This window comes from Pelophylax lessonae (genome assembly GCF_965119305.1).
Source record: "Pelophylax lessonae genome assembly, chromosome: 5".
Taxonomy (NCBI): Eukaryota; Metazoa; Chordata; class Amphibia; order Anura; family Ranidae; genus Pelophylax; species Pelophylax lessonae.
The window spans coordinates 270,652,501-270,667,269 of NC_138772.1; the positions used below are offsets into that span (position 1 = coordinate 270,652,501).

General features: G+C 45.5%; 1 protein-coding gene across 2 annotated transcripts in view; it reads right to left on the reverse strand.

The window, feature by feature from the left end:
* The window catches only part of TMEM245 (transmembrane protein 245), a 420,809-nt gene that overhangs the window by 370,094 nt on the left and 35,946 nt on the right, over window positions 1-14,769 (reverse strand). For both annotated transcript variants that reach the window (XM_082259498.1, XM_082259497.1), the window contains exon 2: window positions 12,120-12,237. In XM_082259498.1, the coding sequence (XP_082115624.1) occupies window positions 12,120-12,237 (118 nt within the window). The remainder of the gene's footprint in view (window positions 1-12,119; window positions 12,238-14,769) is intronic.

Genomic DNA, 14,769 nt, shown 5'->3' on the forward strand with positions numbered 1-14,769 from the left:
TGCCAAGTTGAGCAATTCTAGTCAAGCACCGGCAAAACTAAGAGCACTTCCTTAAGCTGCATGGAGATGGAAAATACAAGAACACAACGCTCGCTGAATTCAAGGTGAGGAGAGCCAGATTCGATAAAAAAAAGGCTAGTCTGCCTGTTCTCGGCTTTGTACCCATCAACAAACCGATCCTCATAGCATCGTATGAAGCAACAGCAGTAAATATTCATTATTATGTTTTTGAGAAAGATTGAAAGGAAGCAAGAATTTTGGACTTTATAGGCACTGATAATTAAAAAATATATTTTATTGATCACTAGTTAAAAAATGGTTGAACCATAAGAAAAAAAAGGGGGGGAACAGTAGTCATACAAAGTAGAAGCACAGTGCCTCAATGAACATATATGGAAAAATCATTATTATGTTTTTGTGTGAAAATCATGTTTTAATGGTTTTGTTCTTTGTTCTTAATGTTTTTTTTCTTTAATGGTTTGGCACATTTTGTGCACCTATGTATCATTTTGTGCACCTATGTATAAATATATACCTAAATATATACCTATGTTTTGAATTTGAAAAAAAACTTTTTATTTTTCCAATTAAGAAGGGTTCAGTGAATGCGCATATGAAACTGGTGGGGTTCAGTACCTCCAACAAGGTTAAGAACCACTGCTTTAGAAGCTCTATTACCCCTTTGTGTGCCAGAAAACAGCACAAATAGGGTATCACACTTCCTAAAGGTTTTAGTCACCTCTAGGTAAGCCAAAATAGCTCTTCTGACATCCAAAAAACTAAAATTCTTTTTTTTTTCATTTTTTGGGGAACTACAAAAGGTAGGTAGTACAATATCCTGTGCTCTATGGAAGGAAGTAGCGACCTTAGGTAAAAACCCTGGATCGTTTTTTAACACTATTCTATCCTCAAAAATCATAAGAAAAGGTTCTCTAATTGAGAGGGCCTGTAATTTACTAACTCTTCTAGCTGACGTCACTGCAATTAGGAATGCAGTTTTCAGAGTGAGTAGTTTTTCTTTTAAGTCCTTCAAGGGTTCAAAAGGGGTTGTTACCAAGGCTTGAAGGACCAGGGATAGGTTCCAAGTTGGGCCACTACAGGCTTAGCCCGGGCGATAGCCTTGAAGAACCTAGCTACCGTGGGATTTTCCCGAAGGGAATACTTAAGAAAGTTGCTAATGGCAGCAGCCTGCACTTTCAAAGTACTAAGGGAGAGGCCCTTATCTATGCCCTCTTGAAAAAAATCAAGGATAGACGGTACATCTGGGGATGGCCTATGATTTTCAGCCATCCAAGAATTAAACTTTTTCCACACCTTGGAATATATAGCTCTTGTGACAGGTTTTCGACAGTTAATCAAGGTCTTTATTACCTTGTCTGAGAACCCTTGGGAACTTAGTATCTGTTCTTCAGATACCAAGCTGTTAGGTTCAGGGACCTGATGTGCGGATGGGTCACCGGACCCTGAGTCAACAGATCCTGTCTCCAGGGCAAAATTATTGGAGGCCTGGAGGCTAGGGCATGTAGGCGTAAAAACTATGGCCTTTTGGGCCAGAAGGGAGCTATTAGAATCAGATCTGTGTGCTCTTGGAAGAATTTCCGGAGGAACTCCGAGATTAGCCTGACTGGAGGGAAGGCATAGAAGAGATTGAAAGACCAAGGGTTCGCAAAGGCGTCAATCCCCAGGGACTGATCCCATTGGTTCAGGGAAAAAACCTTCTTGTTTTGCTGTTTGTTTGAGCTGCAAAAAGGTCCACTTCTGGAAGGCCCCACTTGGCTGCAATTTCTGCAAAGTCCTCTGGGTTGACACCCGGTGGCGGCTTAGGTGGTCTGCTAAGACATTCTGAGTCCCTTTCAGATGAATAGCTGAAATGGAGGCAAGATTCTGCTTGGCCCAAGAGAATATTTTCTGGGCTATACACTGTAACCCCCAACTCCGTGTACCTCCCTGTTTGTTGAGGTAGGCCACCGCAGCTATGTTGTCGAATCGAATCTGCAGATGACTTCCCTTTATGTCCATCTGAAAGAACTCTAAGGCTTTTTGTACTGCCATGAGTTCTTTCTGATTTGACGAGGTCTGTGCTTCCAGCTGGGACCATTCTCCCTGTGCTGACTCTGGAGATGTGACCCCCCAACCAGAAGAGCTTTGGTCTGTGGTTATTCTTTGAGATATTTGAACAACCCAAGTTAGTCCCTTGGTAAGGTGAGGAGGTGATCTCCACCACCATAGGGTTCTTTTTACCCTGGTGGGAACTTTCACCTTCAGTTTCAAGGAATCCAGAAATCCGTCCCAGTTCTTTAACAGGAACCATTGAAGGTGACGTTGTTGGTACCGGGCCCAAGGGACAGCTAGAAAACAGGAGGTCATGAGGCCTATAACTCTTGTTACGTCTCTGAGTGAGACCCACCGGTTGGTTTGTAAAGAAGCTACCATCTGAAACATCTTTAAAACTTTAAGTTTTGGGAGAGAAATCTTTTGATCCAGAGAGGAGATCTCGTATCCGAGATAGGTCACTCTTTGGGAGGGTGTTAGGCAAGATTTCTGTTTGTTGATCATCCATCCTAGTGACCCAAGGAACTCCTGAACTGTATGGAGGTCCTTTTTTAGTTTCCGATCTGAATCCGCCACTACTAGGAGGTCGTCCAGGTAGGGGATGATCATAATGGACTTTACCAAGGTCCTGGGGAAAGCTTTAGCTCCATTGAGACTAAAGACACAAGGGGCTAAGGATAGCCCGAAGGGCAGTGCCTGAAATGGATAGTGTCTGACCTCTGGTCCTAGCTTCACTGCTAGTCTTAGGAACTTCTGGTAAGCTAGGTGAATGGGGATGTGAAAGTAGGCATCCTTTAAGCCAGTGTTGCCATGAAACATTTTGGATACAGCAAGCTTCTTATTGAGTATATTGATTCAATGCGAAAATGCTCGTACCTTATCGAGAGATTTAATTTGCGTAGATTTAAAATCAATCGATAACTCCCTGAGGGTTTTCTCATCACGAAAATGTGGGAGTAAAACCCTTTGCCCTGTTCCTCCTTTGGAACAGGTATCAATACCCTCTGGTCTACGAAGTCTCCAATTTGGAGACTTAGAGCAGCTGCTTTGGCAGGATCTTTGGGCAGACAGGTAATCAATATCCTCTCTACAGGTTGGGAATTGAATTCCAGTCTGTACCCTGTGGACACTAGGTCCAGAATGAAAGGGCTTGATGTCATTTTCTTCCACTGTGGGAGGAAGGCCCTTAAACAGGATGGTCCCCCTACCCCTACCTTTGTGGCCGGTCCAGTGTTTCTTGGACACGGCCTGAACCTCACGTGGCCCTTGCCGTTTGACCCTGCCCTGAAAAAACTTTCAGGTATATGGGGATTTTTTCTTTTCTGGAAATGACTTCTTTTTGTCAGCCGTGCGTTCCAGAGCATCTGTCAGCCCAGGGCCGAAGAGATGGTCACCCGTAAAGGGGAGACTACAGAGGCGCATTTTAGAAGCACAGTCCCCCGACCATGATTTGAGCCAGAGACTTCTCCTGGCTGAGTTTGTCAGGGCTGAGGTTCTGGCTGTCATTTTAACAGCGGATGAATCTGCTAAGAAAGAAACCCACTGCCTGAAACAGAAGAGGGAAGGATTTAATAATCTGACCCCTAGGTGTTCCAGCTAATAAGTGGGATTGAATCTGTGACAGCCATAATTCCAGATGTCTGGCTACACAGGTAGATGCTAAAGCTGGCTTTAGATTCATGATCGAGGCTTCCCAAGCTCTGCGCAACATGGTGTCAGTCTTTTTGTCCATTGGATCCTTAAAGCGGAGTTCCGGGCACAAAATAGACCTTTTTTTTTGTGCCCATCCGCTTGTTCTCCTTCACCTGAAAAGGAATTGGATAGTTTGTTTTTTTTTTTTTTTACTCACCTTGTAATTGTAGATAGAATATACTCACCTATTCTTCAATTCCTCCCTCTGCGCCGTGGCTCCGCCGTCACTTCCTCACTTGCAATGATTCCTGGGAGCTGAACGACATCGTTCCCAGGAATCAACGCGACGGCACCGGCCCCGCTCGTCACTTCCGGGGCGACGCCGCATTCCATGCTAAACAGCTTCTGGGCATGCCCAGAAGCTGTGGAGGAATGCGGCGCCGCACCGGAAGTGACGAGAGGGGCTGGTGCAGGCGCATTCTGGGTGAAGAAGACGCGGAAGAGGATGCAGAAGAGGATCGCGCCGGCTTCAGCTGCCCACAGGAGAGATGGCAACGCTGGAGAAGAAATTTTATAAGTGAGTATTTCTTCTTGCAGGTAAGTGCGAACCGGGACAGATCAGAGGCTAGCCATTGTGGAATGTACTAGCCCTGACTGTCCCGGGGGTATGCTCATTGAAAATTTTTTTCTGTGCCCGGAAGTCCGCTTTAAGTTAACCCATGTCCTGAAATGCCAGATCTGTACTCTTTGACACTCTCATTTTCAAGCTATTGGAAAAAAATGGTTTCTTTTCCAGATTTTCCCACTCCAGCTTGATAGTATCTAGCAAGGAGCTGTGTACAGGGAAAACTCTAGCATTTTTCTTATGGGTAGTATACATAAGATCATGCTTCGATAATTGCACCTTCTCCTCCTCAATTTCTAGTGTAACATACACTGCTTTAAGTAATTCATCCACATCTTCAAGGGATAATTTAAATCTGGAATTTCCACGGGATTCTCTTTCCCTGGGTTCCTCCCCTGATCCAGACTCCTCAAATGAGGAATGAGGGGACTCCGATTCCTCCCTTGTGTCATCACCATGCACACTCGGTGTTGGTTTAGACACAGATGTAGGGGCCTGAGATTGTACAGGTGCCTGTAATTTATCTACGAGGGTTCTAAACAAGCTAAGAGTTGAGGTTAGCTCATCCCTTACTGAAGTCAACATTCTCTGGGTGGATACAGTAGGGTCATCTTTAACAAGATTGTCAATACATGTGCGGCACACTGTTTTGCTCCATGTGGAACTTGGCTTGGTCCCGCAAACTGCACATTTCTTTTTGGGGGGCTGCGTTTGGACCTTGTCCTGAGCCTTGGTCTATAACATCAAAAAACATAATTAGTTATGACTCCCCATTTTCACCCTCCCACACAGTGTGTACAGGGTTAAAAGAATTAGTGCCCCCTTCTACCAACCAGATATTGCTTAAAAGGGAAGGGAAAGGATAAAAGACCATCACAGGTATATGCTGAAAGGGAAAACTCCCATTGCTTACCTAGGAGGTGCCGGTGCCAGAGCCTGCCTCTACCGCCTGAGCGGATGCTGCTGTGGAATCCATCCTGCTCTGCTTGGTGGTTCGCAGCCAATGCTGGGTCTCACCTCACGCCCAGATATCTCCCGTTCGCGCCATGGAATCGGAACTACTGCTTCCGGCGCCCGTGGATGTGCGTCACTGCGCCGGAAATGACCCGGTCACTTCCTTGGGCCAGAGTGGAACGCAAGAGTTCTGCCCTCTCCGTTCCTGGCGCCAAATTCAAACTTGCAGGCCGCTCTCCCTGCTTGAATTGGCGGCATCACGGGTAAACAGCCTGTGCTGCTCCAAGGACGCCGCCAGGAACGGAAGAGGACTCCCCCTGTGATCCACTGACGACATCCACGGTCCTGCCCTCTCTGGACCTCGAGAACAGGAGACAGCGGTCAGCCCCTATTGCAACACTAAGGGGTACCACACTTGGGCAGGAGAAGATGCATCTTTAATCCCGATCTTTAAGGACAGTCCATGAGACCAGGAGCAGTTCCGGGAACATGTTACCCCCTGTCCGGAGGAAACACTAATACTGAAGGCGAGGACTAGGGCAACGCCTTTTATTTGATTGGGTTTAATGTGTTTCCTGTCCTGGTAGGAGGAGCCCTAGGTTTCATGGGCTGTCCTGGAAGACGACTTGAGAAAATTCAATTTAAAAATCACCAGGACCAGAGATCCCAGCAAGGAACTAGGTCCTTACTCCTGGCTTGGCAGAAGAAAAAAAAAAAAGTGTGCCTATAGCTGAGAGCTGGGACTGCCCATAGGCGTAGTCAAGCTTTTTCCTGCCTAGTGTCCTCCTCTAGAGAGCAGTATAACCCAATGGTTAAGAAGAATCAGAAGCTGTGTCCATCAATGAACAAAAGAGAAATAATGATACAATAAAGTGGGGCTCAATGGTCAAAACCACAGCATAAACAGTGGTAGAGAGCAATTGGCAGATGAGAAAAGAAAACTCTGTCAATGAAAGGACCATACGCATGAGCCCCAGGGGCTTGAACAAGTCCAAAATCAACTAAAAAAAACTGCCAAAATTGAGAAATTCAAAAAAACGTTATTGAAAATGCCAATTTTACACAAAATGCTCAAGAAATTACGTCATACCCACCTTCAACCACCATAAAAAAAAGTACAAAAAGGCACTTCTAATATTTTTGCTGCAATTTATTGAATTATCTTGGTGAAGATTAGGATGGAAGTCACATTTTCATAACTGGCTGCTAGATTTTACTGCTTAAGAAAATTGATTGCAATATATAGCTCTGTGCAAATTAAGTATATGTACGAATGTGGTCTCACAGTCATTTAACAGTTATTGCATTATAGCACTGATTACTCTTTATGGGAATACTGTTTGTGAGTTTTAACATACAATCTTAGTGCTATGTTAGTAAGCATTCATTTTCACAATATGGGATGTATGGATGTGTGTATGACGTCTAGACATACCTTTTTGTGCTAAGACAACATTGTCTTTGTTGCACCCTCCTAGGTAGGTGCTAGTGAGAAAGTGTAGTTTTGAGCCTTGTCTGCTTATCAGAGGGGCTGCAGGTAAATCTATGTTGTTCTCTGCCTACCAGAGAGCAGGATCGTTTAGTAAGGTCTGCTCATTGTGTCTAGAGAGAGAGTTTCACACTGGTCCAATAGGGAGGCATGTTGGACAGTTGGAGGAAACCTGACGAATAGATGCAAAGGCTTTGATATAGCTCTGGTGATTGGCAGAGAGCAGGTCACCTCGGTGTAAATGGGATGCTGTTAAAAAACCAGGAGCACATGTGCTGCGGGGTCTTTGGATGGAGAGTGGAGAGCAGAATCCCGGAGGGAGGGGGGCAGCGGCATGCGGTTGCAGGAGATCGTCCTGAGGACAAGAGGAATGGATGAGAGAAGCTAAAACACAGAGGTCCAGGAGAGCTGACTGAGGGGGGAGACACTGGAGACCCTGGGGCAACAGTATCGTTAGTACAGGCACTCATGTCGAGGGGCCTGACCTGAGGGGGGCCACCCCAAGTGTAGGATAGTCAGTGGACGGGTGTCGGCGGTGGATGGAAAGATCTTAGGAAAGAGACTTAATTCCCAAATTCACCTATAGTGGCAGGGCAAATCAATAGCCGTGCTGTACCTGAAGATAGGAGTCCTCAACCATTTGAGCATTGGTAATTTGCAGTATTCCACTACTCCCTTCTCCTATCCCTAATTTTAATAAAACACAAAAACAACCAAATACCCCTGGACTGATTATTGAAATGATCCAAGGAAGGAGAACAAACTACTCTGTTTGAACTTATTAAACCAACCTGGATCCTTTAAGTTGTACTGAAAATATAATATATTACAAATCCAATTGACAAACCACCGCTCTTCAAAGCATTTGACAGGTGGTAAGGCATTGTATCACCTCCACATTCAACTTTTAAATAATAGACAACTGCACCATAACCATACATCCGGCATGCTTGCAGAGCAGATCTATTCACTTGCAGCAAAAAAAAAAAGGGGGGGGGGGTTGAGGAGCAGTACAAATGTGGCACAACTGTGGGGTTTTAAAAGCCTATGCAAATAGTGACTTTAACAGCTTGCTGACCAGCCGCCATAGTTTTACTATTAATACAGGATGGCTCTGTCCCATGAATTGACGTACTTGTACCTGTGCGATTGCCGCCGGGCACCCGTGATCAGTTCCCGTGGAGACAGAACGGTGGTGTGCCATTGTAAACACAGCAGACCGCTGTTCTGTCAGTTATAAACACAAGGATCCTGTATTCCTCCTATTTAGGAACACAGCTGCTCTCTTTGTTAATGCAGCAAGCCCACCCCCCTACGTTGGAAAGCATCCCCTAGGGACACATCTAACCCTTCAATCGCCCCTGGTGTTAACCGCTTCCCTGCCAGTGTCATTAGTACAGTAACAGTACATGTTTCTAACACTGATTACTGTAGTAATGTCACTGGTCCCCCCAAAAGGTGTCAGAAATGTCAGTTGTCCGATCTCTCCCTATTCACCAAAAGTATGTAGCAGAATATAAAATCGGCCTAAAAATGATGGGAAAAAAAAAAAACAACAAAAACTGGATTTTGTCTAACCGTAAAATCCTTTTCTCTGATGTTCATTGACAGGCACAGCTCCATATATTCTTTGACACGTGTGTTATGCTGTTCTTCCTAGGAGTAGGACACTAGGCGGAAAAAGGGATAACAAAATCTTAACTATGCCAATGGGGCAGTCCCAGGAGGTATACGCCCACTTCCTGCTGTAGGATCTCAGTTTTGTAATAAGCAGTTTTCTGAAGAATACATAACCCAACTCCACAGAGGGGTGCGTGCTGGATCTGTCAATGATTATCAGAGAAAAGGATTTTTACGGTACAACAAAAATTCAGTTCTCTTTTGTTCATTGACAGACACAGCTCCATATATTCTTTGACCCGTGGGATGTCCCAAAGCAGTGTCAACATGAGGGGTGGGAAGAACAGCGCAATAAATATACTTCCAAAAGGCTAGATGTAGCCAACCAGGTAAAACAAGAGCTCAACCAAGAACAACTGGGAGCTCATCTGACAAAAAGTACACCCTCAAAGAGGACTAATCCTCTCCAACAGCGGCCTGCAAACCCTTGCAGCCAAAAGGAGGCATCCGCAGAGGCCAACACATCCAGCTTATAAAATTGAAATACCTTTGCCGCTTTAGGGGATCTGCAGACCCCAAGGGGACCAGCGCCTCTAACGCAGCAGCAGCTGCATCCTCCATGTTTAAAGTTTTCCTGCACCAATACAATCAGTGCATCCACCAGCGCCCTTGCAGTAAAAGAGGAATCATACTCACCGTCAGAGCACCCGAAGTGTGTGGACGCAGACCCAGTAGAGTAGCTATATGCTAAGCTCACCCTGAGAACATACCAAGGAGGGGAGGTCACCGACCACAGTCCCGCAAGGAGACACCAGCTAAAAGGTCCACAAAAAGAACCACCTATTAGACCTAAGGGTCGCCCTTCATAGAGGACATAATAGGACATGGCCCCCCTAGAAAGGCCGTGACGCAAACACGCAGGCAGAGTATCCTCACACAATAATGGCTGCTTCACTTCGCTAAAAAACAATGCAGCGCCCCCAAGTTCAAGGGGGGCGCCAAGCAGACCACATGTCCACCCCCCCCTTAGGGGGGGGAAGGTGGACACCCGTCCGCTGCTCCACCAACCCGGTTTGCAGCCTGAACAGCCTGGTTATAAGCTCAGACAGCCAGCCGCAAGTAGGCAGCAAAACCGCAGCCTTAATTTGGGGCCCGATCGGGCCGCATGAGTCGCGAGTCCGCCGGCAGCTCTTTTTGCTTGATCAGCAGCTCCGTCAGCCGCGAGTATGCCGCAAAGCCGTGGCATCAATTATTGGCCTGATCGACTTCCTGAGGCGTACATCCATTAGCAGCACCATCCGCTCTATCATCAGCTCGGTCAGGCACTCAGACAGCCTGGTCAGGCACCCAGACAGCTACGAGTAGGCCTCAAAGCCGGGGGCTAAATTTTGGCCCAATCCAGCCACGTGAGGTGTAGACTCGCGGATGAGGAGACATCTGCTCCTCCCCAGCCCAATGACCGCAGTGACCCCAGAGGACATTCCTGCCCCAGTCACCAACCCGCAGGAGGCCAGGAATTCACTCAAAGACCCCCATTTGCGATTCGGACAGCAACAACCACATCCACCCCCCGCTTACAGGAGCAAGTGGCAAAGACAGCTCCTACCTCTCCCGGGGGGGGGGGGGGGCAAAAGACCACTCAGAAGGAAACTCGGGGGTCCGATCATCCCAAGAAGTGGCCCACATCCACCCCGAGGGACCACAAAAGGGAGAGGGGGGACACTACTTACCACACCATGGAACCGGATGGGCACCACTCCAGGCAGACCACCTCCCCATCTTGGAATGGGGGGTGTTGCGGGCTAGGACGTACGCCGCAACCAGGTCGTGTGCATCCTCGCAAGGATTTTCACTCGCAGGCCAGTCCCCGTCCAGTGGGACTATGTCACGACCGACAGCGCGGAGCTGAGGCCTGTGCCCGCTTGCTGGCCAGACTGGGGAGACTTTAAGGATTTAGAATATCCAGTCCATCACCCAGTCCAGCAGTTGATTCTAGTTTTCACAGGAATGGAAAAGAATAAAAGAAGAAACAAATTCAGTTTAAAAGGAAAAAAAAAAACAGGACCAGAGATCCCAGCAAGGAGCTAGGTCCTTACTCCTGACTAGGCAGAAAAACTGAGATCCTAGAACAAGAAGTGGGAGTATATCTCCTGGGACTGCCCCATAGGCGTAGTTAAGCTTTGTTAACTTTTGTTAACCCTTTTTCTGCTAACTTTTGTTAACCCCTTTTATATATATATATATATATATATATATATATATATATATATATATATATATAAAAATCGCACAGGTGATCAAGTATCGCAAAAAAAATGGCCTGGTCATTAAGGGGGGTAAATCCTTCCGGTCCAGAAGTGGTTAAAGAACTCTGTTTTTGTATATGGCTATTGGCCACGTGTGCTGCCTGCCCCCGCCCCCTCATAAAAAGTATCTATATCTGGCTGCTCAGGCTCTAAACTCTAAATTATGGGAGTCAAAGAATAATAATAATAAATATTATTCTTCAGGATTTATATAGTGCCAACAGTTTATGCAGCGCTTTGCAATAAAAAAGGGGACAGCACAATTTACAATACAGTTCAATACAAAAGGAATAGGGAGGGTCCTGCTCATGGAGTTTACAATCTAAAGGGAGGGGGAGGTGGTACAAAAGGTAGTGGCTGCGGGGGATGATCTGATGGAGGGGACTCAAGTACAGATCTTAGGTGGAGGTGGGGTAGGCTTCCCTGAATAAGTGTGTTTTCAAGGATTGCCTAAAGGCCGACAGGGTAGGATTTGACTAGACATACTGGGGTAGTGAGTTCCATAGGATGGGAGAGGCTCGGGAGAAGTCCTGGAGGCGAGCGTGGGAAAAGAAAACAAGGGAGCTAGAGAGCAGGAGGTCCTGGGAGAAACTGAGGGGACGATTTGGGTGATATCTGCAGATTAGGTCGGTGATGTAGCAGCAGCTAACATTACACATTAAGCCAACAGTAAGGTCAAAAAAAAACAGGCTAGAACCTGCCACAATGACTGAATGGAAGGTGGATACTGAGGACTAAGCCTGTCTACTTGCCCGGCAGATGGAATTGTCCACGGGGAGAGGATCAAGCCACTGATAATGTGGGAGCTCCGTGTGACTGACTGCTAAATCTTCCTTGGAATGCGGACAGCAAGCTGGCCGAAAAAGGGGAGCCGATGGGGGGGGGTGGGGGGTTTTAAGCATCACAGCGTGTGGAGGTGATCAGTGATGACGTCCCCGCACTGGTTGGTTGCCATCCACAAACCTCCACACGCTGTGACGCTTCCCCCATCAGGTTCAGATTTTGGCCAGCTTGCGGTCCGCATTCCAAGGGTGATTGAGCAGTAAGTCGCACGGAGCTCCCACTTTATCAGCGGTTTGATCCTCTCCACATGGACATTTCCATCTGCCGGGCAAGTAGACAGGCTTAGTCCTCAGTATCCACCTTCCATCCAGTCATTGTGGCTGGTTCTAGCCTGTTTTTTTAACTTTTGCCTTGGTTTTAACTGTAATCCGTTGCACAATAAAGATTTGCTTCTGCAATACAATTTCTTGTGGGTGCAATAGTCTACACTGACATATGGCATATTGATTATGCATTTTATTTCCCCACATATCTTTGGCCTAAGCGCTCTTTTTCTGGGCTTCCTCCTAATTCTTCCACGCATACTGCCGTTGTTGCTCTGCCAGAGAATCCTGCAGCATCCCAATATTAATTAAACACCAATAGAAAAACTACATACCAAAGTGAAAGAGTAGAATGAGCCAAATGGGAATCGAAATGGCAGTTAGATATCGCTGGGTACCCGCATTCCACTTGAATGAAACTGCCAGCATATACCCGATGACCAGTGTCCAAATCTGTGAGGGGAAAAAAAAAAAAATTACAATAAATGTTAACCAAGAAAAGAGTATGTGCAGTAAAACTAAAAGGTACCAACCCCTTCCAAATTATAGTTACTCCTTCTGTTAAACAATGGAAACTAAACATTTATGCTGTCCATACAGTCACTGTACAGCACACAAAAGCAAATTAAATTCCTTTCCAACCATTTTCAAGGCGGGATTGAATGAGGTGTTTATATTCGAGCAGTGGAAGATGGATCTTGTAGTTCGTTCATTCATTCACAAAACCCTGAAAGAATGTCCAGCTCTCCATTTTTAAATTGTGACAGCAGGTAGAGAGAGGATCCCCTCCTGTCACAGCAGTGCATGTTGTAGCCAGAGGCAGCTTAAAATTGGCTGACCTGGCTTCCCATGCTTGCTTCAAAGTAACCCTCTGCCTTTCTGTCCTTGGGGTCACTAAGTGCCCCTTCACATTTGAACAAAAGATTGTTTTTTTTCTTGAAACTTTGGACAGCAAAGTTTCCAATCAAGGGCCTGCGTCCTTTTCTTTAAAGGGGAATCTCTACAGATTGTTAAAAATACTTTCTTCTCTGGTTTCTTCCATTCTCGTAGAATGGTCTTGTTAGTAGTGGAATGCTCTGGAAACGGGCAAAGTTTTCTTTCTGTAAGCCTGTATATACACAATGCCTTGAAAAAGTATTTATACCCCTTGAAATTTTCCAAATTTTGTCATGTTACAACCAAAAAGGTAAATGTATTTTATTGGTATTTTATGTGATAGACTAACACAAAGTAGCACCTAATTGTGAAGTGGAAGAAAAATGATAAATGGCTGTCAAATGTTTTTATAAATAAATATCTGAAAAAAGCGTGGTGTGCATTTATATTTAGCCCTGGAGCCAACACTTTGTAGAACCAACTTTCACTGCATTTACAGCTGCAAATCTTTTTGGATATGCCTCTACCAGCTTTGCACATCTAAAGTGACATTTTTGCTCATTCCTCATTGCAAAATAGCTCAAGCTCTGTCAGATTGGATGTAGAGCGTCTGTAAAACAGCAATTTTCAAGTCTTGCCACAGATTCTCAATTGGGTTTAGGTCTGGACTTTGACTGGGCCATGCCAACACATAAATATGCTTGATCTGAACCATTCTATTGTAGCTCTGGCTGTATGTTTATGGTCGTTGTCCTGCTGGAAGGTGAACCCCCCCCCCCCCCCCCCCACACCCGACCCCAGTCTCAAGTCTTTTGCAGACTAACAGGTTTTCATCTAAAATTGCCCTGTATTTGGCTCCATCCATTTTCCTCTATCAACTCAGACCAACTTCCCTGTCCCTGCTAAAGAAAAACATCTGGATACCAAGATGCTGCCACCACCATGTTTCACACTGGGGATGGTGTGTTCAGAGTGATGTGCAGTGTTAGCTTTCCACCTCACACAGTGTTTTGCTTTTAGGCCAAAAGGTTAAATTTTGGTCTCATCTAACCAGAGCACCTCCTTCCACGTTTGCTGCGTCCCCCACATGGCTTCTCACAAACTGCATACAGGACTTTTTATGGCTGTCAACAATGGCTTTCTTCTTGCCACTCTTCAATAAAGGCCAGATTTGTGGAGTGCATGACCAAAAATTGTCCTGTGGACAGATTCTCCCACATGAGCTTTGAATCTATGCAGCTTCTCCAGTTACCATGGACCTCTTAGCTGCTTCTTTGAATAATGCTCTCCTTGCCTGGTCTGTCTGTTTAGGTGGACGGCCAGGTCTTATGCCCCGTACACACGTGCAGATTATCTGCAGACTTTTGTCTGCAGACTTACCTTTTCTATGTAGTGCAAGGGCCTGCCAGATTGCATACAAATTGAAAGTGTTTAGATTTGACCTCATATTATATGGTTTTGGTAAGTCTGCAGACAAAAGTCTGCAGATAATCTGCACGTGTGTATGGGGCATTAGTAGGTTTGCAGTTGTGCCATACTCTGCATTTTCCAATGGTGGATTGAACAGTGCTCCGTGAGAGGTTCAAAGCTTCAGATTTTTTTTTTTTAACCTAACCATGCTTTAAACTTCTCCACAACTTTATCCCTGTCCCGTCTGGTGTGTTCTTTGCCCTTCATGATGCTGTTTGTTCACTACAGTTCTCAAACAAATCTCTGAGGGCTTCACAGAACAGCTGTATTTATATTGAGATTAAATTACACACAGGTGGACTCTATTTACTAATTAGGCAACTTCTGAAGGAAATGGTTTCCACTAGATTTTAGTTTGGGGAAGAGTAGAGGGGGGCTGAATACAAATGCACGCCTCACTTTTCAGATATCTATTAAAAAAATTGAAATATAATTTTCCTTCCACTTCACAATTATGTGCCACTTTGTGTTGGTCGATCACATAAAATCCCAATAAAACACATATTGGATATGGAATACTTTTTCAAGGTAATGTAGTTGATCGTGAATGGATATGACTTTTCTTCCTGCTCGAACCCCAGGGTGGTATGTATTGCCTTAAGCCGTTCCTCTGCTTCGTCGGCTTAACCTCCCTGGCGG